Source organism: Thermobia domestica, chromosome 13 (assembly GCF_964235325.1).
Source record: "Thermobia domestica chromosome 13, izTheDome1.hap1.1, whole genome shotgun sequence".
Classification (NCBI taxonomy): Eukaryota; Metazoa; Arthropoda; class Insecta; order Zygentoma; family Lepismatidae; genus Thermobia; species Thermobia domestica.
Window position 1 is genome coordinate 116,368,387 of NC_137466.1, and position 26,645 is coordinate 116,395,031.

Genomic DNA, 26,645 nt, shown 5'->3' on the forward strand with positions numbered 1-26,645 from the left:
AAAAAATTATAAAATTTCAACGTTTATGTAACATGGTGTGGAAAGATCGTAGATGCTGATACTTCAACTTTATGTATCGAAAATTCCTTGTTACATAGATGTACATGTAGACTTCCTAGCTTTTTACAATCCGAAATTCCGTAACTTAAAAAATCGAAAGGGACAATATTACACGTAATCATGTAAAATACAGGCTAACTAACGCTTCAGCATTTAATTTCATGTACGAAACTATAATTAAAAGTTAAAAAAAAAGTAATAAAATTTAAAAAATCATTTAGCTGCAAATATAAAGAGTTAAAGAAGCCTCAAGTCATGGTTGTTGAAATTTTCTCCAAGCCCCCCCCCCCCAAAAAAAAAGTTAATATTTTTGGAAAAGAAAAGAACTGCAAAATTTGTATTGAAATAATAACCGTAATGTGATCATAATTTTTCAGTCTTAGTACGGCCTAGTTTTGGAATTGGCTTTAAATGTGTATTTATCAAAAGGAGATCTCCAGAACTGAATCCCATTAAAGAAAAATATGTTTGGGAATCATGCATAACAAATTTAGTTGACGCTCGATCAGATTCGGTGTAACGGTGTTCAACTGTAATTTGGGACGAAAAGCAATGCGATTATATTCCTTTTGTTTTTGTAGTACATACTCGCATATTAGTACAGACAAATAATAAAATCTTTCGCTATGAGTCAATTAATTATATTTCACTTGACCACGATCCTTTTCGCACATTATCATAAGTTTTCTCATCAATTATGATCAAACGCTTCAGAAATGGCTCAAGCTAGATATGTTTCCGTAGACATACGCAGATAGAAATTCGATCGGGTAAATGTTTTTGAACAGATCATGTGACACCTAAACATCAAACTTCTTTTTGCATCCAAATTTTTTTCAGATATAATTATCAGTGTTTCGTGATGAATGTTTAGGTCATTCCCGGTCTTGCTTTACCTTTTCAAGAGCATCATTCACTTTTTCTGTGATCGGTTGCCCACTAGGACGAGCATCCTAGACATCGAAATTTTCCGAACGAAGGCGGCTGAACCATCTTTTGACTGTTACTCGTGATAATGTATCTTGCTCATAAGCAGCACAAATTTCTTCAGCACCTTTATCGAAATAAAATTCTAAAATGTAGCAGTTTTGTGGAAGGTTCAGACCACGTGGTACCAGTAAACCTACTAATTGTGGTCGGGCTAGTAGCACATATTTGGCTGATATACCTCTCCGTTAACAGGAAACGAAAGCAATACTTGTAAATTTGTCACTGTGATTCATCTGTAACAAGAAAAGAAAGAAAATATTTGCAAATTAGTCACTGTCATTCGCTGGAAAGAAGAAAAGACAACATGTGAAAACTAAATGACTGTTGTAATCTGCCTGTAGTGTGGAACTTTTGGTCTACCTTTTTTTATTAAAGAGCAAGAAATAGCTGTGAAGCACGCACTTGGGCGCTGTATTGAAATTCCGAACTGATGAAACGTTTAGAAGTACATAATATCACACACACACACACATATATATATATATATATATATATATATATATATACATAGGGTGTTTCAAAACAACACCGACAACGTTTGGGAGGTGATTCCTGACTGCAAGATAAGACGAAAAGTATAGACCTACCTGGATGCACAAATGCTTCCTTTCGGAGTTACAGCCTTCCGAAAACATGAAAGAATGAGCTTTAAAAATTCATAGCTCCGGTATTATGGAAACTAGCGTAGTCGGGTCAAGACTTCACTTAGGAACTACAGTAAACCCTCGTTAACACGAATTCCAAGGGACCGGAAAATCAGTAGTTCGTGTTAAAAAAAAAAAAAAAAAAATCGTGTTAACCGAACGACCCAAATTGTATTTTTGGAATACAGTTTTTTTTCTATACATACGCACTACAGTATATTATGCAAGTCGTCATATAAAACACTACAAACAGATTTCCTTATCTGGGAAGATTAGAAAAGAAGGTTTATGATACCGCATACATCAATCCTTTTCATAGCATCAATTTGCAGCATTGCAGAAAATCCACTTGAGAAAAGTACATTACAATAATACTATAACTGTACTGTAACTTGAAAAATGTATTCACATATCATTTTCTGGTGAAAAATTCCTGATTATTGCGCTGTCTCAGACAGGAACGAAAATTCTGGTAACTTCACGGCCAACTGTACTCATGGCTTCCGCAAAACTCGCTGAAAATTGTGATTTAAAGTTTTGTTTGTTGATCTATACTTATCTGCTTCCTCTTGGCTCTTACTCTCGTACTCGTTCACTTTTAAAAAACAGAAATGCACATCTGAACACAGAACTTCACTTGTTACGTATTCGCTCGAAAAATATTCGAATGTTCTCACCCTAACTTCAGAGGTGAAATCTAGGAGAAAAAATAACGTCAATATTGTTCACACCCGAAAAGTCAAGTGGTAGAAATAGTGAGCATAAACCACGTCCGCGAACTCCAGTTCTTGGAATTTTTCACGCACAAAATCCAGGCCAAGTTATAAAATTCGCAACTCCGCCGATAATGAAGAGTTACATATTTATGACTCCTACTACCAGTTTGCAGCCACAGGGGCGGATAGAGGTGGAGTTTTGTATTGTGTTTTCACCAACTCGTCTGAAAGTAGCTGCAGTGTTCAGCACTTAAGGGAGGAAAGAATTGACATCTCATAAGAAAAGAAAAAAGTATACGTTTCTTGTTTCTCTCTTATTTACTAGTTAATTTTATTCTATATAAATATTGTATTGTAAAAAGTGATCTGGAGAGGGGGAGAGAAGAAAAGAAAGAAATCTTCAAAGTTCGTGTTAAATGAAAACCTCTACTGACGCAACGGACTAAAAATGAGTTCGAAATTCGTGTTAACCGATAAAACTTCCTATAAGATAACATACATTGCTGTCAGGACCGAAATTTTGTTCATGTTATCCGAGTGTTCGGCTTAAGCGAATTCGTGTTAAAGGGGGTTTACTGTAGTATGTGCTCTATCCAAATATCCATGTTTCAGAATGCTGCGGTACTTCCGCAACAATTTTTATAGAGGTAGGGTTGGTGAGTACTTCAAATTATATGCTCGTAGCCAAACTCTTTCTATAAAAATTGTTGCGTCATGACATTTGGTAGCTTTGTTAGTAACTTGAGCTTCAGGAATCTTGTACTAAGGAACTCTCGTATCGTTTATTTTCTAGATTCATCTGAGTCAAATACAGAAGATTTGAATAAAAAAATGGAGCATGCTAAAGAACTAATAGCTAAGAAGAGGGAATTAAAAATGGAAGAGGAGAGAAAGGTAAGTGAATAATAATGTAAACTTGAAAAAAAGAAATGAAATCTAGCATGCATGAAAGTTAAATGTCATTGAGGCTTCCTAGTTCTAGCTATGTAGGATACATATTGTCCCTCTCGAGACAAAAGGGTGTATCTCATGTTCTTAACTTTTTCAGGAAACATATTTAAACCCTTTCTTATTATTTACTCTGTCGTCTTCTTTTAAAATTTAGTTTGATATCCTTCGTGTCAGGTATGTAACTTACGAGATCCAATTAAATTTTGACAGAACATGATAAAATAAACTTATAACAACATCTTTAAACTGGTCTCCTGGAAAAGTTGAAAATAATGAGATACGTCTTTTTGTCTCGAGAGGGACGATATGAATAACTTACATAAATGTTTTTTCTTGTATCCAGCAACATGAAAAATAAAATCATTTCAGGTCTACTTGGCATCTTCGTCAATGTATTTTGCATACTGATTAACCTGAATAGGCAACTTCATATTAAGTTATTTACGGAGTTCGTGAAAGTACATAAACACAATAATTCATTATTATCTCTAGGTTGGTTTTCTAGATATTATATAGCAAGAAATTGACAACAACTAACGATCAGAATCATGTTGCAAAGTGTTATGGAAGAAAGAAAAATAAGATAACAGGGTACTTCCTTTTCATTTCACTGCTTGCTGTTCAACACACATTAACAGCTGTTTCCAGATGCACATCAGGGTCACTTATGGTGTTTTGCTACTAACTAAGGATGTACTTGAACCTGAATCCTCAAAGTGGGGGTGATGTATATATTTCCTGAAAGCTTGGGTCGAAGCAAGATCAAAACCAGTTACCAAAATTGGGGAGGTCTCATGCATTCCGCTCCGGGGTAGCACTTTACTCATTGTTATTAAAATCTTTAAGCGTGTCCATAAAGTCCGTTGCAACCCCGAAAAATCTGAAACAGTGAGACAGATATGGAAACAGAAAAACATCTCTCTCATCATTTCAAAAGTACAACGTATCAAAGTAAAATAAAATGTCCCAGGGTGCCCTGCAGGGTCCCAGACGGGATCCAACTCAAAATTTTTAAATGGAAAGGGGTGTCAACTTGCATATAGTATGAAAGTTGGTGTTAAATGAAAGAAGATAAATCAAGTCTCGACTCTCTACGATAAGCCTATGCAAAATAGCGGTGGGTCAAAATATCAACACAATTTTCATTGCAAAGTCTATAGCCACTCGTATAAATCTGAAACGGTAGGATAGGTATAAAAACAAAAAGAAAAATCTAGAACGTATTTTAACGAGTCGCCCCTCGACCATTACCTATGGAGTCGCCTCTGGATCATTGTTTTACCCTGTTGGATCAACGGACTCGTTCCAAGATGTCTTTTGCATACAATGTAACAGTTATAATTTGATTCATAAGGAATAGATATGTATATACTTTGGTCTTAATTTAATGTTAGAGTATATAAAAAATGATATTATAATCTAATGTTAAAATGTTTAACTAGAATTGTTCTATTAAAAAATGAGAGAGAAAAATACATATTGTGCCTTTACTAGAGAGAATACGGAAATCATTCGAATTAAAGGTGGGCATGGCTTTAGCGCGAGGGTTCGTGTCAGGGAGACCTTGTTCTGGTTCCTGACTTCTTTCAATGGTAGTGAGGCACGGATCTCATGTTTTTGCTGTGTCTTTTGTGTGCTTTGGTTGTGCGATTGGTTCGCTTGTTTGTTAATGTGGCCAGCGTCGAACAAATTGGAAGTGTGTGCCAAGAAGAAAAAAGTAACTACTATAATGTTTTGTGTTTCGAGCATTATATTAGCTTAGAGCTTATAAGTGTCTTTAGTGAATTTAACTCATTTTGGCTTTTTTAAAGTCGTGGAAAAAGAGCCGGAGCCAAGGGGGACAAAGTGGGACTTACCCTTTAAGCCCACTTATTTTGGAGTATTTTAGTCTCCTATGTATTCAATTAGTGAATACTTTCCTTTCCTTGGTATTCTGTTTATTTTTGGAGTTATTGGCTAAGTGGTTAGATTCTGTGAAATTGTGAGATTTAAGTATTTATTCGAAGCGAACAAATCAGAGTGGGTTTTTAACCGTGTTCCAATTAAATATCTTGCTGAAGGCTATTTAGTGTTAATCAGCCTGAATGGCTTTTTGTTCTTCAAAAGCCTAGTCCTTTCCTATAGAAAGATCTGCTCTTTATGCAGAAAATAGGGCTTGGAACCGGAATTGTGTTACTATCGAATTAGCATGCATTTAACCAATGTGTTCGAATGCTCTGAAAGTCATTGAAGTTGGTCAGAAAGATTGTGCCGAGGACAACAGTGCGATGGCAGGACTGAAGGTAATAAGGGAATAAAATAGGTGAGTGGAATTTTTCAACTAATTAGTAGTTGTGTCTTGTTCCATTTTTCTCTGTCGTGGGGTCGTCTGTTGCCATTCAACTTCGTTTGGTTTAATTGTCGATCATTTATTCTTGATAGGGATCTGTTTCCGAGCATTACAATTGCCCTCCTCTATATTTTTGCATTCGCGGTGAAATGACTATGTAGGAGAATTTTTTAAAAATTTCTTTATGGAAAGACAAGACCGTAAGTTATCAAGTATTCCGTGCAGCTATGCTATAGTTCGATTAATTGGCAAATATAGATATAATGTTTTTCTTTATAACAATGATTTCCTGAAGTTTCTCTCTCGTAAAGAATTATAGGAAAAATCTAATATTGTGAATGAAGAAAAAAAGAAAGTATTCATGGTTATTGAAATTGACTTAAATTGACTATAGAAATTTGAGGCTTATCATATTAAAGATTTTTGTGAAAAATTTGAGGAAAAATATACAGAGTATATTTAGAAAGGATTGGACCGAAAAATTTTCATTACATTTTTCAGAAAAAGAAAGGTAGAAAGTATAGAATTTTAGATTATAGATTGAATTTTATTGATAATTGATATTATTGATGAAATTAATCTTTATTCAAAAGGACAATAATTAAAATTTGCCTTTGTGAATTACTTAGTTAAAGTCGGATTTTCTTTACGGCGAATAATTTTTCTCTTGGTATTTTGCTGTAATTTAATCGAGATTTGATTTTACTACCGGTTTTGTGTTTAGTTTACCTGAATTTAATAATAATTCTAGGATCTATTAATATTTGATCAATCGGATTTTTGACAATATACAATAATAGTAAATTATTTAAATCTTTGATCTTTAATATATATTTTTTTATTATAATATTTATATATGTATATTGTTGTTGATTGTGTATGTACACTAATCTAAGGTATTAGTATATATACACACCACCGTTAGTTTGTTGTAATAAAGTTTGTTATCTAAAATTTGAATTTTGGTATTTTCTCTGTCTATATATATATTAATTGTTTATCCTTCATTAAATTAATAAAAGCAAGGAATATTTTATTATATCACCTTGAGACGCTGGCAAAGTGCTTTTCACAGCTTGTCTCTTCTTCGGACAAATATTTTTGGGAGATAGTTCTAGCTCCCAAAACTTACGAAGGGTTGTGTCCACTTCACATGACAAGTTAGAATGCTCCAATGATCTTGAAGCATACGGAGATCTTAGTACAAAATAGGATTTAAACCTATATGGTCCTTGGAAATGGATACTCGTTAAAGTATCTGAAAAATCGGAAATGATTTCAATTATTAGGAATACAAAAAGATTAGTACAAATTTTATCTTGTGATATGTGTTCTATACACACTATTAGCTATTTTACGGAATCTGTTTCCGTATGTTGTCAATATCTGTGAACCAATTAGAGTAAATATGGATGACGTAGTAACAAAATATATTGCCAATGTTCATCGTAAGTCCACGCAGGTACGCAGTATACTAATTATGAAGATTTGTAAACATAAAATATATGTGCAAAATAATCTTATCTCCTTATTATCTTCATCAAAGGTAGAATCAATGTGTAAGAGTCTTAACTTCTTCATTTTTTCCTTTCTTCTTAGAAAGAGCAACAGAAGGAGATAGAGAGAAGGAAGGTTGGCCAGGAAGTTCAGAAGTTGAAACGATGGCAAGAAGATCAGATGCTGAAGCAAATGATGGACGAAAGGCAAAAGGAAAAGGAGGAAGAAAGAGCAGCTAGGGAACGTATTTTGCAACAAATAGCTCAAGATAGGTAAAGTTTTAACATGTACACTATATAAGGGTTTTAAAAGGCACCTTATCAATACTCCGTATCATGTATATCAGGCACTAAACTGCGAGACTCCCTGGCGTTAGAGCCCATGAGGGGAAGACGGCTTAGTTTGTGATGTGTAGTCAGCACATCGGATGCCGCTGATTCTTAGTTTTGAGACCAGAGTTCGCTGCTTCTTATTTTAAGTATTCCCTCAATTTTCGGAATTAAGTGCTTCTACCGAAAATCGAAATTGGAATCACGCGCTAACCAACTACACGTAAGTTTTTAGTTACAACAGCTACCGTCAGTTAGTATATTGTATGACTTACCAGTAGTCATTATTAATGTCTTATTCCTTTCTCCATTATACCGAGTATTCAATTACTATTTTTTTTTTTCTTTTTTGATATATTAAATTCTACTTCGTCTACAAACGTCGGCGTTTCTGTCGTACTAATTTTATATCGACAATTAGGGTGTATATTGTACTGCTACATTGAACTGAAAAATAATGTAGTAACCGGACTGCCATGAAGTAAGATGCGAATGTTCACTGTTGTTGGTTGATTATAACCTAGTGTCCGCACACAGTTTCCAGATTCGATCTTCGATGGGAAGAACCTTGAAAATTTTGAGCACACTGCGGAGGCGGTTCGGATTCTATCCCGAACTATAGGCTCACTCTCATATACAGTTAGTGCAGAAAGGGACTTAGCTCTAATCAATAAACCTTGTATACGAAATACATGTACTAAACTTCCGGAAACGGAAATCATATTTTAATATTAGTCTATTCTTAATAATATGTCAGTAGTGATTTGAATGCTTCATTTCCAAGTTCGAAATCGTTTTAGTTATTCTGTATCACTGATACATTTTGATGTGCTGTGGCTTCAGGTAGAGCTACTTACGAATTACAGAATGTTTGGATATTAACCTTCATAGCTGTCCCCTGGTCTAGCGGCTAACACATGTGCCTTTGATATACGAAGTCTCGTGTTCGATTTCCGGTGGAAAAGTTTAAAAATTTTATTCACTTTGATTAACCGTTCGTCGTCTTTAGCGTAAAGGGCTTAATCGTTGGATGTTAAAAAAACGTTTCTTTTTGCAGTTGTGAAATTACGGTAGATTTTCGAACTGTACGAATTCAATATTGAAACAAATTTAACTTCATGTTGCAATAGAGAAATAATGAAAAACGAGTAAATTTCTACCACTTCTGGTCTTAGTAAAGAGATGCTTAGTAAAGAGGTCTTTTTCACACGCTGAATCGATTGTAAAAGACATTTGTTGCTCTATTGCCGTTTTTGTTCTTTGGCGATAAAGGTTGAAACTAGAAATGGGTTATTTCTACCACTTCCTGTTTGAATAAAAGTTAACAGCGGAGATTGAATCTATTTATGTTTACATTCTGAGTCCGTTCCGAAAAAGCATTACTTTATATACTTAGAATATTACCGATTTTGCTCTGTGGAAATCAATATTGAAACTAGAGGTACTAGTAAAATTGTACCACTTCCGGTTTTAGTAGAGTAACACGGGTAGAGATGGTATCTTTTTTTGAGATGCTGAATCGATTCCGAAACACCATTTGTCGCTACGTACCTGTATTATTATTTTTGAATCTATGGATTTCAACCACTTACGGTTTTAGTAGAATGTTAATATACGAGATGGACCCTATTCTTTGGAGGCGGAAGTACAAGTAAATTTCTACACTTCCGGTTTTAGTGTTTGTTACGGACGAAGATGATATGTTTTCTTGAGGCACTGAATAGATTAAAAAAAAAAAAAAAAAAAAAAAAAAACTCTTGTTACGGTTTTTGTTCTATGGTGGTGAATGTTAAAACCGGAAACCATCGATTTCTACCACTTCTGGTTTGAGTAAAGAATTATCAGAGAATATGGAACTTATACTTGAGACACCGAATCGATTAGTAAAAACCACATCTCGATATCTCGCACGTTTTTACTCTGATGCCTGTCGAGAAACGGACTAACGTTCTGTAAAATTTCCAACATTTATACAAAGCATAGTGTGGAAGTCTAAAAAATAAGTCTGTATCATAAGGTAGCTTGAAAGTTACTTGAATTGAGCTGGCTCATCTATAGCTGACCAGTGTAACGTACTTGCTGAGTTTTTTCGTTTTTCAGACTATAAGAAGCTGAAAAAGTTGTCGTTTTTCGGAGCCAAATAATTCAAGATTAACTGAGTTTTCGAAGTGTTCAGTTTTCTGTTAATATGGTCTCTCTTGAGTAAATTCGGACAATGTAATAAGATGCATAGGTCTTTCACAAAGAGAAAATTGGAAATTGAGAAAGTAATATTAATTACGAAAATCATAATATTTTCTTTATAACCTATGGAAGCGATGAGGGATGTATTAATTAGATTGGAGGGGTTACACGTTACCAACGGCGAAATCTAACAAATCATTGATGTATCTTCAGTAACTCCTATGAAAATTTCTAAAAAAAATCTTGTACATGTTGAGATAACAATCTATATTTAACTGTTTAACATATATATAGAATGCAGTGTACTGATTAAAAATTGTACTCTTTATTCAGGGCTGAACGCGCTGCAAAATACAATGCAGAAAAAGAAGCTGACCAAAGAAAGCGGGAAGAAGAAAAGCAGAGGAAAATTGCAGAACAACAAGCAAGAGCTGCAGCTGAGGCAGCTGCTAGAAGGTAACTAGTAATGTATATGATAACTTAACATTACTGTGTATCGGATCTCCGTCGTGACTAATAACGCGTGACTTTTGTGCACGTGGTCTCGAGTTCAACCCTTAGTAGTGAGTACTAAGCTTCGGATGAGAACCCCAAGTAGTGATTCGAATTCACAGTAGGTAATATGACTGTTACACATCATCGATGCTGTGAAAGGGACGTTAAGAGTGGATGGATAGTTGGGTTGTCACTACATTTTTTTTTTTTTTTTTACTTTACTTTACTTTGTACATACTTGTTGTTAATATAATTTAAGATCATTTGATACGTTCAAAACGCTGTTAAATGAACTAATTTGGTTTTCAAGATCTTTCACAGAGGGTTGAAACTTTACTGACCGACAGTTATGACCTCATAAAGGTTTCTGGCCTGGAATGAGTTATTTATTTAATAATACAGTGAAATCTCAGAACTTACGGGGAAAACATAAGAACTGGCAATCTTACTTAAGCTGAGTCCCATTCTTCATAATCCCGTTGTTGCATAAAGATGTTAAGGGCAAATAAACTTATTTATATCCATATATAGTGTAAATGAATAAAGAAAATCTTTTTAAACCAACCAATCTTCTCTCTTAGCCTAACAGGCATAATTATAGGACTTTAAACTCAAAAATTTCATTTTATCTCACTTCTGTTTAAACCAGAGAACATGGTTTAAACCAAACATACCTGATTTAAAACAACAACATTTTTTCTATTTAAAAAAAAAAAAATAGTTTTCGTCAACCCTGTTTATGACTAATGTGTTTACTATGTTATATACACAATTATCATATTAGCTGTGAGCAACTTAATTTGTCTAACCTCTCTGTATTGGAGTCTTCTGATTTATGAACAAATAATCAAATCCCGTCGCTGTTCATTATTCAGAAGTTTCAATGTATTTGAATGATTCGAATGATGTAATTTATAATTCTGTTATTTTTCAGTCTTTGTCGTAGTATGCTTTTAATACAGTTAATTTATTTATTGTTTTGTTTATATATATGAAAAAACAATACTTTGAACATTTTTCTTTCTTTCTTTAAGTGATACAGCTCGAATTCAGTTTAGATTGCCAGATGGGTCCTCACATACTCACCAATTCGATGCTAGTACAACTTTAAGAGAACTTCGAAATTACATAGTAAACAATCTAAATCTACCTTATAGGTAAGTTATATAAAGACGGTACAAGTATTTAAGAATTTAATAGTGAACCTATAGAATGAAAAATTGCTCTTTTAGATGTTGAAAATGCTGAAATGTGGTATTTTTTAAAAACTAATACTTTACAATATGTAAAGGTTTTCATGTTTGTATATAAATACGAGAAAATTATGGTAATTTACCGTAACATATTTGTAGTGTGCCAATTAATCTCGATCTCTACACACATCTGCTGATATCTTTATGCAGGCAGAGTATCTTGGATCATATATATATATATATATATATATGTATTATTTTTAATCGTAGAAGGTGAGTAATCCATTCTACATTACGGAGTTAAATTCACCGCTCATTCTTGGTTGATTTTAATCCATTTGAGAATTACAGAAAAAGTGTGAGAGAGAAAATATACGTGAAATATATCTATAATATTGTATGAAAATCGAATGAGTATTGCGTAAGTTACCGTGAAACCATAAAAAAAAGGAGGGGATAATAACAGTATTTTATTCGTCACTGGTTTCAATACCGTGCAGAATGAATGATTGTAAAACTTCAAATAAAATGTACAACATATTACACCAAAATTGAACTGTTGTAATGGAAGTGATCGTGGAAATGTCGATCCCACATGAAAAAACGAAATTCACTGCTTATTCTTGACTGATTCTAGGGCTGCGGTGGCTCAGTGGTAGAGCGTTGACGTCTGGTGCATGGGGTCATTGTTTCGATCCCAGCTTGCGCCAAGTGAACTTTGTGGTGAACGAACACCATGTGCATGGGATTTCTCGGGGATCTCCCGTTTCCTCCAATTTTCCTCATTTCACTCATTTCTCATCATCATCACCTCCTTTAGTCTGCCGGCATAACCGTGGGACGTATACTTAAAAATTTCATTTCATTTCATTTTCTTGACTGATTTTAATTCCAAGCACAGGAGATTATGGAAAATAATAAAATGAAATGTACATTATATTGTATTAAAATCGAGTAAATTTTAGGAAATTTATCGAGGTACTGAGGAGAGGTAGGAAAGTAAATCCATTACTTTATTCTTGACTAATTTTAATTCTCTACATAAGACAGCCAGGTGAATTCATACTTTCATTCTTGAGACAGTTTAAGCCTAAACTGTGGGGATGTTCCCAATATCATAAAGAAAATATACCTTTTTTTTTTTTTTTTTTTTTTCATAATAGAAATATTTTTACGTGGTTTATATTGGAAAATTGTTTAGCATGTACATGTGAAAAGTTACCATATGGGGTGACTTTTACGCCCCTTTTACTTGAGGAATTGCAACCTGAAGCAGTAGGGTCATTTCTTCAAGTGGAAAAAAGGCACGTACTAACTTTAATGAAAATCAGGTAAGTTTTACAAGAGTTATCATGCAACAGACGGATGGACAGACACATAAATGCTAATCGAATTGAATAGTAAGTGCTCCGTGAACGCTTGCTTCAATTAATGAGTGTTTGTAGCAAATGTAGGGTTCTTGGTTTCAGCTTCTTGTAGTGATCCGTATCTATTTTCTCATTTGTAAGACTTATTGAGACATCTTAACGGCTCATTGTGCGAAATGAGCTGTATTAAATTATTTAGTAGTTTTTATGAATCTATTTTCATCAGTTAATGTCAGCTATTGCGGAAAACAGGCAGTAAACAGGCTAGACTTTAGTTTCCAGACAACAAAATTTGCGAAAAGTGTTTTAGTAACAGAGTCGAAACCCTCGTATTGTCAGAAGATTGTCAGACATCGTTGATATGGATTAAAATAAATAAATAAATAAATAAATAAATAAAAAGAAATCCATGTTACTATCAACTTTTGGTTGCGGATGGGAGAAGAGGAACATATACAAAATGTGCAATTTTACATGTGTCTATTTTACTTGATGAATGTTGTTAGTCGTGGATACTTTTTAAAAAATCCAAAAATCAGAGAAAATAAATTATATAATTCTACTTATAGATTTCTGTAATTCCCGAATTTCCTTTAAGCTCCCAAACTTTCGACTCTCCTCTAGAGTCTTGGTCACGTAAATTAAAATTAGGAAGGAAAAGAATAGAAACATCAAGGAATAAAAAAATCCAAGTTGAAAGCTGGGAAGTTTACAGGAAATTCAGGAATTTCAAGCCCTGTAAGTAGAATAATAGAATTCCTGAGCGTAGTTTTGCATTGTCTAAATTATATAAGTTTTACTTGCGATAATTTAACTCAACTAAAAAAATAAAATAAATAAATAAAAATAAGAGAGAGAGATGCCTTGTGTGTCCTGTGCAGTGAGTCCCTATGATTTTCTAATTTTATTTAACATTATTTTCCTAGGAATTTCACAATATCAATGACGTTTCCACGGCGTGAATTTCCACCGTCGGAAGACGATAGGACGTTAAGAGAACTACAGCTTGCTCCTAGTGCTGCAGTACTTATCCTTCCAGTAAGTAAATTGTATTGTATCATTAAATAATAATTTATCTCGATGTTTAGTAAACTGAAGAATTGCGGTAGTTCGAAGTATATTTGTGTTGAAGATTCATTTAGTTGGTTTAAGTGGACAGTTTCTATCTAAATATAGTTGTCAGGTTAAAAGATTAGTAAAAATTAGAGATTAAGATTAAGTTATTTTTTGCAAGTGGTAGTATATTGATGTGTTTCATAACTAATCACGTGTAAGAGAAAATTTGGTAAATAAATAAAACCTCTGTAATTGATATATCAATCAATCGGAAGTCAGTCAGTAACGGAATTTGCAGAAAAAATAATTCGTGAAGCATTATTCATGTAACACATCATGCTTGAGTTTTTTCGACTTATCTCACTTAATTACAATTTCCACTTTTATATTTCTATGCGCAGAATACTCGAGGCTATATGACACGTGAATCTACAGTTTAACATGGAACTAGAATGACCTCAGTGCATTCAGATTTCAATGTTTTTGTACCGGAAATCGAATCAGAGACTACATGCTAGTCATTAGAATATCGGGGAGGGTGTTTTGGCTCGTCTAACAATTGGATCCTGTTCATAATAAATATTTAAATATATAATATTAAGCGTGTATAAAACACACACAGCCTTTAATAGAGAAAAGTGAACAAAATTTTGTATCCCGCCGAGCCCGATTTAGGTTCAGGAACTGATTTTCGCAGTCATTGATAGTAACCCATACGAAAAAAACAGGCACCTGTACAGTTAATGTCAAACATGTGCCTGAAAATGGAACACACCTTTTCACCTGTATAGTGCCTGGACTTATCCAGTTAATGTGCCTGTATAGACGCAGAGAACATGCATTTACAGGCGTCAAGCACATACAAGAAACATGTACATGCAATGTTCAGTATATGTTCAGAGAAAGAAACAGTTTATTTACAGGTGAGGAACATGCTATTTTCAGGATCACAAACACAAATTCGTATACTTGCACATGTCCAGAGAAAGAAACAGTACATGTACATTGCATGTATAAGGCGAAATACATGTGCTTTTCAGGCATGCAGCACCCATTTAGAACATCCAACACCCATTTAGAGCACCCAACACAATAACTGTGAAGTGTTTGTACTTTGTCTGTACAGATGCATGTACATTGCTTGTACAGGTACATGTACATGTACATTGCATGATTATTATTATATTTTTTTAAAAATATTTTACATGCACTGAACAGGCAATGTGTATAATGCTTGTACAGGTTACTTGTGTATTGCATGTTGATTAACTTTTTACATGCACTGAACAGGCAACGTGTACAGTACCTGTACAGGATACATGTGCATTGCATGTTCATTTACTTCTATGATTTTATGTTTTATCATTTTATTTTATATGCAGTTAGAATTAAATAAAGAAAATTACGTAATTCCGTTCACATTTTTGCTGACATCTTGTGAGGATATTTTCAATCCTGTGCATGTATTGTGGCTGTACTTCACATAGCCTTCACAGTTAGCAACCTCAGTTTGCAGGCAAATATTACCAACATGAAAGACATACAAGCTACTATAAAGATCCATGTTTCCTTTACACGAACATGCTCTGCATATCAGTGGCGTAGCCAGAAACTCATCGAAGGGGAGGCTTAAACCATTAACATTACTAGAATATATAGCTGAGGGGGCATGGCTCTTACTTCTGAGAATTGAAAGAATTTTTCAGTGATTATATAGTATGTGTAATGGTATTCTGGGGGACAACATTGCCCCCTCTAGTTACGCCTATGACTTAAACACATACACATATCTCAATATACAAAAGACAAAGTTCAGAGTGACTGACTAACTGATTGATTAACGAATGGGTCAAACCACTTAAGCTAGAAACTTGAAATTTGGACAGTACGTAAGATATGTCATGTAGGGTACCAGTAAGGAAGGATTTTTGAAAATTCAACGGGGAAGAGGGAGAATGGGATGGGAAGAATTTTTAAAAGGTGGCCGTATCTCCGAATCCCTTACGGTTAAAGACTTGAAATTTGGTATTTGGATTTCTTATTTGAAATAATTTGACAAATGTTTTAACGTTTTTAAAAAATATTTTAGTAAAAAGGGGGGATAAAAGTGGTGGGGAAAAAAGGTGTGGGGATTGCAGTTATTGTAATAAGACATCCATATTTCGGAATCTCTGAAGATTAGAAACATGAAATTTGGTATTTGAACCTCTTATTTAAAATAGATCTGTATTTTTGTTTTTATATCTATATGTAAATTAGAAGGAAAGAAAAGGGCGGGAAGAAATATGTGTGGAGGAATACAATTATTAAAATAAGATGTTTATACCTTGGGATTTGGGAACAGAGTCATGAAACTTGGTATTTCAACTTAAATTCGGTATGGTTGCAGGTTCATGAGGTGCGAGGCCGTAGGCCGAGTTACAAGCAAAAGCGGTGGGTTTGCCCCCTGTTACTTGAACTGAAATTCGGTATAGCTCGGAATTCTGGAAGGTAAGAGACATGACATTTAATATTTGAACTGAAATTCGGTATATTTACAGGTTTATAAGGTGCGAGGCCCTAGGCCGAGTCATTACGGGCGTCTAGGGGAAGTGGCGTAGCTAGGGAGGATCCAGGGACCTGAACACCGGCATTTTTAATAGTTGTTAAAATAAAGCTTAAAATTGCGTTTTCAGTGAAAATTTTTCCGGGAGAAGACCTCCGGCTCTCCTCGAAATGAAATCCTGGCTACGCCATTGTCTGTGTGCGAAGCCTCCAGCTAGCCGAAGGCTATAAAATTAAAAGTTACGATTTTTGTCATCTCATCACGGCCAAACGATAAGACCGAATGAAATAATTTTTGGTATACAGTAGGTCCAGTCTGGGTTATACAGGGGAGTTATAATATTCACTTTGATTATAATACGTACCCTAAGGGGGAACAGTGGTGATTTTTTTCCCTTAACGAAGGATTAGTATCTCACGAGCTATTCAACTTAAGCTAAAATTGGGTATATTAGCTCGTAATTAAAAATAAACAGATATGTTCCCTCGTGTTTTCGAAAATTCACTCTTTTAGGGAGGGGAGGGGGTATTTTCTATATTCTATATGGGAAATTGATAATGCGTTATATGTAAAATAACCCAAAACGGTCAATATTTGTGTTGAATGTATAGTTTTCAGGGTCGCTGAGATGAACAATGACAATTACGAAGTCGTTCAATCCAAGTTTAGCCCCCATCGACATTAAGAGAGTGGTAATAAAATATTCAAATTGACCAAGATAAATATAATACATAATTGTTGGGATCGCTGACGTGATTAGTACTAACGCAGAAGCCATTCAATTCCAAGTTGAGCCCCATCGGCAAGGGGGAATGAGGAGGCGCGGTATTTCATCAATTGTTGGTCTGACGAAGCGAAGCGGGTACGTTCAATGTTAACAGTAATATCTGCTTCTCTGCAAGAAATCTTTCGGTAGTCTGGAAATCGCCTGTACAACACAAGTTTAACTATTCCTTGTTGGGTGTTAACCGTGTGGCTGTACATCACCTGTACATTTTTGTTAGCAGTAGCTTTGTACAGCCAATGTATAGTCAATGCAAAACAGACATCAATCAAGATGTACTTTTCTGTCGAATTGCATGTATTCTTCACAGGAACATTCGCTGTACCTGCAACATGTAATATGCCTGTGTACAGGCTACTAAACAGGCAGTGTACAACCCAAGGTTCGAGTGACTGTAAAGTGCTTGTTTATTTCAAACATGTTAACGTTAAGAACATCGAATGTAACGGGAATGTTTCGGAAGTCTGGAAAGGGTTTATACAACACATGTTCAGGCATTTCTTACTAGGTGGTAAACATGCAGCTGTAGATCGCATGTACATTGCTATTAGCACGAGCTGTGTGCTACCAATGTACGATCAATGCAGAACAAACATCAATCCAGCTATACCTTTTCTGTCGAATTGCATGTATTCTCCAAATATACATTCATTGTACATGCAACATGTAACGTGTCTGTGTACAGGCTATCAAACACATACTGTACAATGCATGTTTTGAACACATGTGCAATGCCTGTCCATTTCTTACATGTTAACACTAAAAACAGCCTTTGTAAAGAGCGTGTTTTTGGGGTCTGGAAGCCGTTTGTACAATACGTACTCAACTATTCTTTGTCAGATGTTAAACATGCAGATGTACATTGCATGTACATTGCTGTTAACAATAGCAATGTACAGCCAATGTACGATCAATGTAGAACAGACGCCACTCAAGGTATACTTCGTGGTCGATTTGCATATATTCTTTTAAGAAACATTCATTGTACATGCAACATTTAACATGTCTGTGTACAGGCTATCAAACACATGTGGAGTGCCTGTTCATTTCAAACATGTTAACGTTAAAAACAGTCTCTGTAAAGGGAATGAGTTCTGGAGCCTGGAAGTCATTCCTACAATATTTGTTCAACTATTCCTTGTCACGTGTTAAACATGCAGCTGTTCATCGCCTGTACATCGCTGTTAGGAAGGGATATGTACAGGCAGTGTATGGTCAGTGCTCAACAGACGTCAATACAGGTGTACTTTTCCGTCGAATTGCATGTTTTCTTCACAGAATCATTCATTGATATCCAACATGTACCATGTCTGGGTACAGGCTATCAAACCTATACTGTACAACGCATGTTTTGAACCCATGTGCAGTGCCTGTTCATTCCTAACATAATATTAAAAACAGCCTCTGTAAAGGGAATGTTTCTGTAGTCTAGAAGTAGTTTGTACAACACCTGTTCAATTATTCCCTGTCAGGTGTTAGACATGCAGCTGTACATTGCTGGTAGGAAGGGCTATGTACAGACAATGTATGGTCAGTGCAGAACAGACGTCAATCCAGGTGTACTTTTCTGTCGAATTGCATGTATTCTTCACAGGAACATTCACTGTACATGCAACATGTAAAATGCTTGTATTTAAACTACTAAACATTCACTGTGCAACGCATTTTTGAGCGCTTGTACAGTGCTTGTTACTTTTTTTTAACATGTTGAAGGCAAAACCAGTGTCTGTACATGCACTGTACATTGATGTTACCGAGCTAACTGTACAGCGTATGTCCGTTTACCTCAAAATAGATCTCAATACATGCACTTACAGATCAAGAAACGCATGTTTTCTTTCATGAAACAGGTACGTAACATGCAACATGCATAAAACAGGACTTGGAAAAATTAACACATGCACTAGACACGCGTTTCCAGTGCCTGTACAGATTTTTCATTTTCGTATGGGCACATTGAACTCGTAAAGTATAAGAACCAAGATTATAGTGTTGTGTTCTGCAGTTTATTTGGCTTACACGGTTTGTAAGTATGAGAACATGTGCTTTTATTTACAAAGGAAGAAAGTTGTACTCGAAATTATACTCAAAAAACACCTTGTTTTCTTTACTTATACTTACAGCCAGGCATATTTTTCTTTTCAGAAGTGAAAAGTAATTTAATTTTATGTAATTACATTTAATAAATCTTAAAGAAAATTAATTTTAAGTCAATACAAAGCATATAATATGTTGTATTTAATCAGCTCTAATCTTAACACATTTTGGTATGGAATTATTATATAAGCACAAAGTATCAAAGTAATCTAGGTAGCTAGGATTGCTGGTTTCAGTTCAAGAACTTCCGAATAGTACCTTTAAACCAGGCTTACACTGGTTGTTCTAAAAAATGTTACTTGTGAGTCCAGAATATTTTTGCTCTGCAATTCGTGACTTCCCTATTTCTGTTTTGCTAGCCATTCTATCTTTGTATGAGTAAATTTGTAAAACTAAAATAATTGGACATTTCCCATCCAAGAAGAATATGTAGTAACATGTAATTGTAAATTAACATGTGCCTAGAATTTAAATTAATAACTTTTATAACTTCTTCATGTAGTAAAAACAAAATGTTAAAAAGTTAATATTATCAACGGATATGAATCACTCGTTAGTTAAAAGTGAGAACTGTGTGCGCTTTTGTCAGTTACTGCACATGTGTCTCAACTGACCTTGTGGTAGGGGATATTGACAGTAATAACTTTTGTTTGTTAAAAAAAAAAGGCCTGGAAAATAATATAAATAGACCTGGAAGAAGCCTGGATAAAACAAACATCTAGTAGACACCCTGATGTTTTAGTTTTAGATTATTTTATTATTTTTGAGATTTTCATTAAATATACTTTCTGTAGAAACAATTAATTCACGAATAATGTTCGTTTGCAACACAAAGAGAAAATTACATAATATTTTCAATAAACTAGTAGCATACGCGACTTATGCATGGGAGAATTGGATTCGATATTAATCAGTAGGTCCAAGTGTCATAGCTTCGCTGCTGAAAAGAGACACTAAACTCCAAGTTAATCAATATATCAAATGGAAAAATCTCTTAATACCCATCAGATCTGTACCCAGGAGAAAATTCTAGGGAGGAAACTGTATTTTTAATTCATAACTTTGAGTATTTATGTATAACACACCACAGCCTTTTATGTGTGGGGGAGTTAACATGTTGGTTAAAAAAAATAGTAATAAAGTGCACGGTAAAAACAAAACATAATATAATACAAAAGCAATGTAGCTTACGTAGTCTTAGCAAAATTATCATCGCACCAACTTTCCGACATTTTCTTTCGGTTCAGTTCGCTGTACACACCCACCCCATTAGTTTTAATTTCAATGTATGAATTTTTAGTCACTACATGAGATCGAGATCGACTCTTCTTTCCTTCTATTTCGAGGTGAGAGAATAAGAACAAGTTAGCAAATATTCATACACAGCCAGTATTTTAGACTGAAATCTGCTGATGTGACAGATGTTATCTTACGGACACCGCTGTACAAACTCATGCGAAATAAACTCTTACAGTATCAGTGAACTTAGTAAAGAGAAGAGGAGAAAAAATATTTCCCTTCTTTTTATTATCCTTCATCGCTACCTTTTTCTTTTCCGTCCCCTTCCTCTTTTTCCATTAAGAACCCACCTATTTCACTATACACTGGAACCTAAGTTGAACGAAATGCGACACTGTCATAGTTTATTTCCATTGTGAACAAATGCTGTCCAGTAATGTTAGAGAAAACAATATGACTTAACTAGAGCTCCCTCGTAGATATATAATACGCGTCTTTGGAGTGGGAGACCCGGGTTCGATTCCTGGTGGGAGCTCATGCAGCTTGGGTCCGACGTTAATCTGTAGTCCACGTTTTATGCGACGTTCGTGCAGGAAGGGACTCAAAACTCCAATCGAATCAACAAATATGACTTACTCTTTAAAAAGAATTCAGAAGCACGTTCAGGTAATCATCGTAGTAATATATATGTGTAAGAGAATTGTCCGTTCTTTTCAGACATTCGTCCGGTGTCCCGAGAAATATGTAAACTGTGATGTCTCGTTTTTGACGCGTAGTTGTGTAGCGCACTAGTGATATCTTGTACGGTGTAATACAATTTTTGAAGGAAAGTTCAACTTTTTTATAAGAAATTCAGTCATAAAAATTGATATTCAAGAGACAATTGATGCGCCTTATTCTGAACCTGAATCTTGATTTCTAATGTTAAAAAATCGTATAAAAATCAAAATTGGAATAAGGTTAACGAAATCAAAATCTTGTTATTTGGAAAGCTAGATTCTTATTCTTCAGTTACGTGAATAACGACATAATGACAATTCTTGAAGTACGGGTCAAAAACAAACTACCAAGAACGCCTTTAAAACTAATAGCTATTTTGCTTGTTTATTTTTGTCCCTACTTCAAGTAGGTTGCCAAATGGTGCGTTTTTTTTTAAAATTAATTTGCTAAATCTGTCACCCTAATATATATATATATATATATATATATATATATATATATATATTAATTTACAGTTGTTAGTAAAATCGTTTTTAGTAATTAGCCTATACATTAAATGAAATTCAAGAATATTAACGTTCACCTTTGAGTTCGTTCTGTTAATACATGCCTCCCCCATTTCTCTATACACGCATTTTATGATAAGCTACTACCATCTACAAATATTCCTAAATAAGTAAATAAATAAATACGTTAAAAGAAATCATTAAGTTATATCAGTTACATTATTCAATTTTCCGTTATTCAGTCAGAATGGCTTTCCGTCTCCGTGTTGGACAGATTGTGTTCAATAACAGTTCAGTTGTATTTCATTATTTATTGAAGTTTACGAAATAGTAAAATTTCCGATAAGAACAGGTTTCCATAGAACAGACGTTATGTTACATTTAGGTTTTACTTTGCTACTTACGAGGTTGAATAAAAATAAGGCTAGGTAATACTTTAAACACTTATAATGGGATAATGAAACGAACACTTCTTCACCCAGTCTATTTTTAGAAGGTGTGTCTGCGATGTTAGAATTTTTCTCATTCTCTTTTTGTAACTAATAGGTAGCGTCATACTCCATGATCCCGTCTTCATCTATGGGAGCTGCAGGAGGCATATCAGCGTTCATATGGTCTTTAATTTCGCCTGTATTTACTCTTCTCAACTATTTCCGAGGATTAATTTTTGGTACGCCATCAAATAATGAAGGAAAACGAAGTCGACAGGAAGCGTCAGATGCTGAAGGAGGAACCACTTCCACTTCCAACGAACGACCAGAGGCGTAAGTAGATTATTATTTACGCATTGCTTTTTTTAAAGGACAAAAGTTTTTCTCTCTCTTTCTATTTTCTTCTAATTTCCTACTCGGTGGTATAAACCTTTGAGTCACAAGGAATCATTTGTACCAATGTGTGTGCAGGTGTATACTATATAAAAAACGTTTAAAAAATATGTTATGCCTTGTATCAGCACAAGCTTGTTCATACACGTAAATCAGTTTTCGTAGGTCATGGATATCATACGAGGACATACTTCGAGTCTTCATAGTATACTAAAAGTCTATGTATGCTGCATACTAGTATAAATAATTTGTAAATGGTATAAATCATTTTTCTCTATTATATCGGAGTTTCCATAATAGGTACAATTTTAAAACTTTATCGCGTCTCCCGATTTGATCAAATCCGAAAGCTCATCTTTCTCATTAGAAAAAGAAAGCGACTTTAATGAAGAAAATTCAGCTAAAATCTAAAATGTAAATCCTTGAAGCATATTTTGCCTTTTTTCTTCTTAGGTATGCAATCTTCTTTTAAAAACATCAAAATACCTTTAAATTTTATGTAACCTGTGAGTACTTCATTTTGTAACTTGTTTCGTGTAATAAAATGTTTCAACTCTAAACATTTTTTATTCATCCATAATAGCCGTAAGGCCATTGGTCATTAACGAAGTCTCCCCTATTTAGGAAACAAATGATTGGCATCTTTAGTTTATACATCACTGAGTAGTATGTCGTAGATACTTTACATTCGGAGGACCACGGTGGCTCAGCGATAGTGCATTCAATTTTGGCACGTTGGGCCCCCGGGTCGATCGCAACCCACAACTGAGCCTTGTGGTGGACGAACACTGTGTGTGAAGGTTTTCTCAGGGTTCTACCATTTCCTTCTACTTTCATTAGTACACCATTATCATCCGTTTCATTATCACGGTATCCTTTAACATCAGTGCGTAAACTTGGACGTTAAACTAAAAAGTCAGCCCTTATGTAAGTAGAATGTGTTCCTTTCTTAAAAAATATTTATTTTTGTTAAGCCAGAGAAGTATATATTTAAATATACTTAATTTAGATAAGGATACTGTATCTACGTATCTAACGACGTCTATGTAATATAAACGTAGTGGGAGAAGAAAGAAAAGAACATTGTTTTTCTGTGTACTTCGACACTATGAGCTAAATTTTTGAAAATACACCCTGTTTCAAAAAGAATATACGTATTATGAAGAATTATTTTGTCCAAACTATCGATTGCTGCGCCTCGGCTCGATTATTGGAGAAACGAATACAGTCTAGTTTATATTAAACTAGGCTATGTACTAGGCTACTCCGCAGCAGAAATCATTTTGTGTTCTCGAGTTTGCGAAGTGCAATTCCGTGGTTACAGTGCAAAGACGTTTCAGGTTGAGGTACCAAATTGATCGTCCGAATGGGTGGAACATTCGCAGATGGTATCGACAGTTTGTAGATACAGGATGTGTATGTAAAGGAAAGAGTCCTGGCCGCCCTCGTGTTCCTGAAGAAAATGTTGCACGAATTTCAAACTGCTTTCCAATGTAGTCCTTCAAAATCAACTCGTCGTGCCAGTCAGGAGTTACAAGTGCCGACAACAACAATTTGGCGTGTTTTGAGACGTCGGTTGGTTATGAAGCCATACAAGTTACAGCTGTTACAAGCTCTGCGTCCTGATGACAAACGCAAACGTGTGGCATTTTGTAACGAGATTCTGAATGTTATTGACAATGATAACACTTTTGCACAACGCATCGTGTTCAGTGATGAAGCGACTTTCCGTGTTAGTGATCAGGTAAACAAACAAAATGTTCGAATTTGGGGCCTACAGAACCCACATGCAGTCATTGAACATGTACGAGATTCGCCCAAAGTCAATGTGTTTTGTGCGATATCCCGATCATCTTTTACGGCCCATTCTTCTTTAATGGAAACACGGTTAACAGTTAGCAGTATCTTGCTGTGTTACAAAACTGGTTGTGTCCGAGGCTGCACGAAGACAACTTCATTTTTCAACAAGACGGGGCATCCCCTCACTGGAGTTGCCAAATGCGTGAATATCTGAATGAAACTCTACCGAACCGTTGGATTGGCCGTCAAGGAGCTGGCGACTTAGCATGTCTCAGCTGGCCTCCACGGTCACCGGATTTAATACCCTGTGACTTCTTCCTGTGGGGTTTTGTTAAAAGACAACGTTTATGTACCACCACTCCCACAGAACCTGGAAGAGTTGAAGAACCGGATCCGTACTGCCATAACATCAGTGACGCAGGACATGCTTGCCTGAGTATGGGAGGAATTTGAGTATCGATGCGATATTGTTCGTGTCGCTGATGGAGGACATATTGAACATCTGTAATTTGAACTTGAGAGATTCGTAAATGTGTGTGTAAAATTTCATATTCGTATGTCTTAAAGTTTAATAAATATATGCATTCGAAATACGTATATTCTTTTTGAAACAGGGTGTACAGTTTATCTGTTTAGTACTTTCTATATTGTGTATGTTCCTCAGGGTAATTACCTAAATACTGCTTTTAAATGAAGAGTCCCATAATTAAAATGATATTGCAGACGCACGGATTAAAGTGACTTCCATATTGAAGCATTTTTTTTTTCTGCATGTACGAGTATTCTATTATTCTAAACGTGAAAATAAAACTGGCGTCTGAAATGCTGAGATATTGTTGCTAATATTTTGATATAGTAATTCATTGGTATCGTGAGAAACTATAATGTTGATTTATTTATTTTAGGTCATATAAGAGACGTTCACAGACCGATGCACGATTCCGTCGAGAAGGTAACATCCATCGGTTAACTACACGAGATGATTCTGACGACGAAAACAATACTTGGAACGGAAATTCAACCCAGCAGATGTAAATAATAATTATAATGTGGTTTCATTTCTTTGACTGTAGGTATTTCACAGCATTTCAAACAGATCTAATGTTTGAAACAAAAACAAGATAGAAAAAAAAGTTCAGAGAAAAAAAAATTGTTGGTAAATATTCTAAATATTCAGTTTTAACAAAATTTTCTTCTGAAGTTACTTATTTAGTTTGTTTTGCTCTATATTACTTTGTCATCATGTTTCACTTTGTTGTAAGTAACGAATTTATTAAAATTCGTGATTAGTAATTGAAGCTAGTCACAATAGGTACTGAAAAATCATGTGATCTTTTATCAGTTGTTTTTATTTTTGTTTTGTTTTGTGCCTTAGTATAGCTGCAAAGTATCTGGTTATTTGCAATACAAACATTTTACTCAGAAAGAAATGTATTTTTTCTTTCCTTTTTGTACTGGGAGAATTGTTTATGCATTCTAATCTTCTAGATTGATGCATAAAGAGTCTGGTTTTCTCTTTCACTTATTAATTCTGTCCAGAATTTAACTTCTCTTCTGCAATTAACGGACTGTTCATAAACAGGTTGTGATTTTAAAATGTCGTAAATAGATGTATATAATCATGAGTATATATAGAGAGACAGACATTTGTTAGTATGATTTAAGTTGATACTGAGGCCGTGACATATTTATATGCAAAAATGTTCCTGTAAAGAGTAAAACAAGACATTTTGTATAGAGTAAACAATAATAAAAAAATATACCCATGAAGTCTTAATTTTAAATCCATGATGCAAATTGAAAAGTAACCTGATTTTTTAAAATCATTTTTGTCGTATATACATCTTTGGTAATAAAAACGAATTCTACGGAGGGTGGAATGTGTTGTTGATGTTAATAGAGACTGGTCCAGTGAAGTGCTTAAGAACCGGCATGTTAAACCGAAGACCCAAGATCGATCAGCCGTATAGTCGCACATTTTCACTGTTTATTTGCAATTTCTACTATAGCATACTATACCTAGGTATTCAAAAGTATTCAGTTTCCACCATAGCTTTCTGTGTTTCAAAGTATTGATTGTTAAAGTCAGTTTTCGAAAGTAATGACAGTGAAGCGGTAGTTTATCTAAGACGATTGTTTCGAGATGAATCTCTCTTAGGAAATGCTAATTTAGAGCAGAAGGCAAGACGCAGTGGTCGCGTCCAATAACACATGCTACTTTCCCGCAGCGACAAGATTCATGTGTAATCCAGTTGCTTCGCTAGATTCTGACTGTGTATAAATAAGTCACACTTGACTGCACTATTAGTGTTTCCGAAG

General features: G+C 34.7%; 1 protein-coding gene across 1 annotated transcript in view; it reads left to right on the forward strand.

Annotated features, from left to right (window-relative positions):
• LOC145668445 (UBX domain-containing protein 4) overlaps positions 1 to 26,096 on the forward strand; it is a 49,046-nt gene extending 22,950 nt beyond the window's left edge. Inside the window, exons 5-11 of the mRNA XM_081736319.1 lie at positions 3,204 to 3,304; positions 7,290 to 7,459; positions 10,034 to 10,156; positions 11,230 to 11,352; positions 13,682 to 13,793; positions 22,249 to 22,466; positions 25,232 to 26,096. Coding sequence (XP_081592445.1) covers positions 3,204 to 3,304; positions 7,290 to 7,459; positions 10,034 to 10,156; positions 11,230 to 11,352; positions 13,682 to 13,793; positions 22,249 to 22,466; positions 25,232 to 25,361 — 977 coding nt within the window. The 3' untranslated portion in view covers positions 25,362 to 26,096. The remainder of the gene's footprint in view (positions 1 to 3,203; positions 3,305 to 7,289; positions 7,460 to 10,033; positions 10,157 to 11,229; positions 11,353 to 13,681; positions 13,794 to 22,248; positions 22,467 to 25,231) is intronic.
• The last annotated feature ends 549 nt before the right edge of the window (positions 26,097 to 26,645 follow it).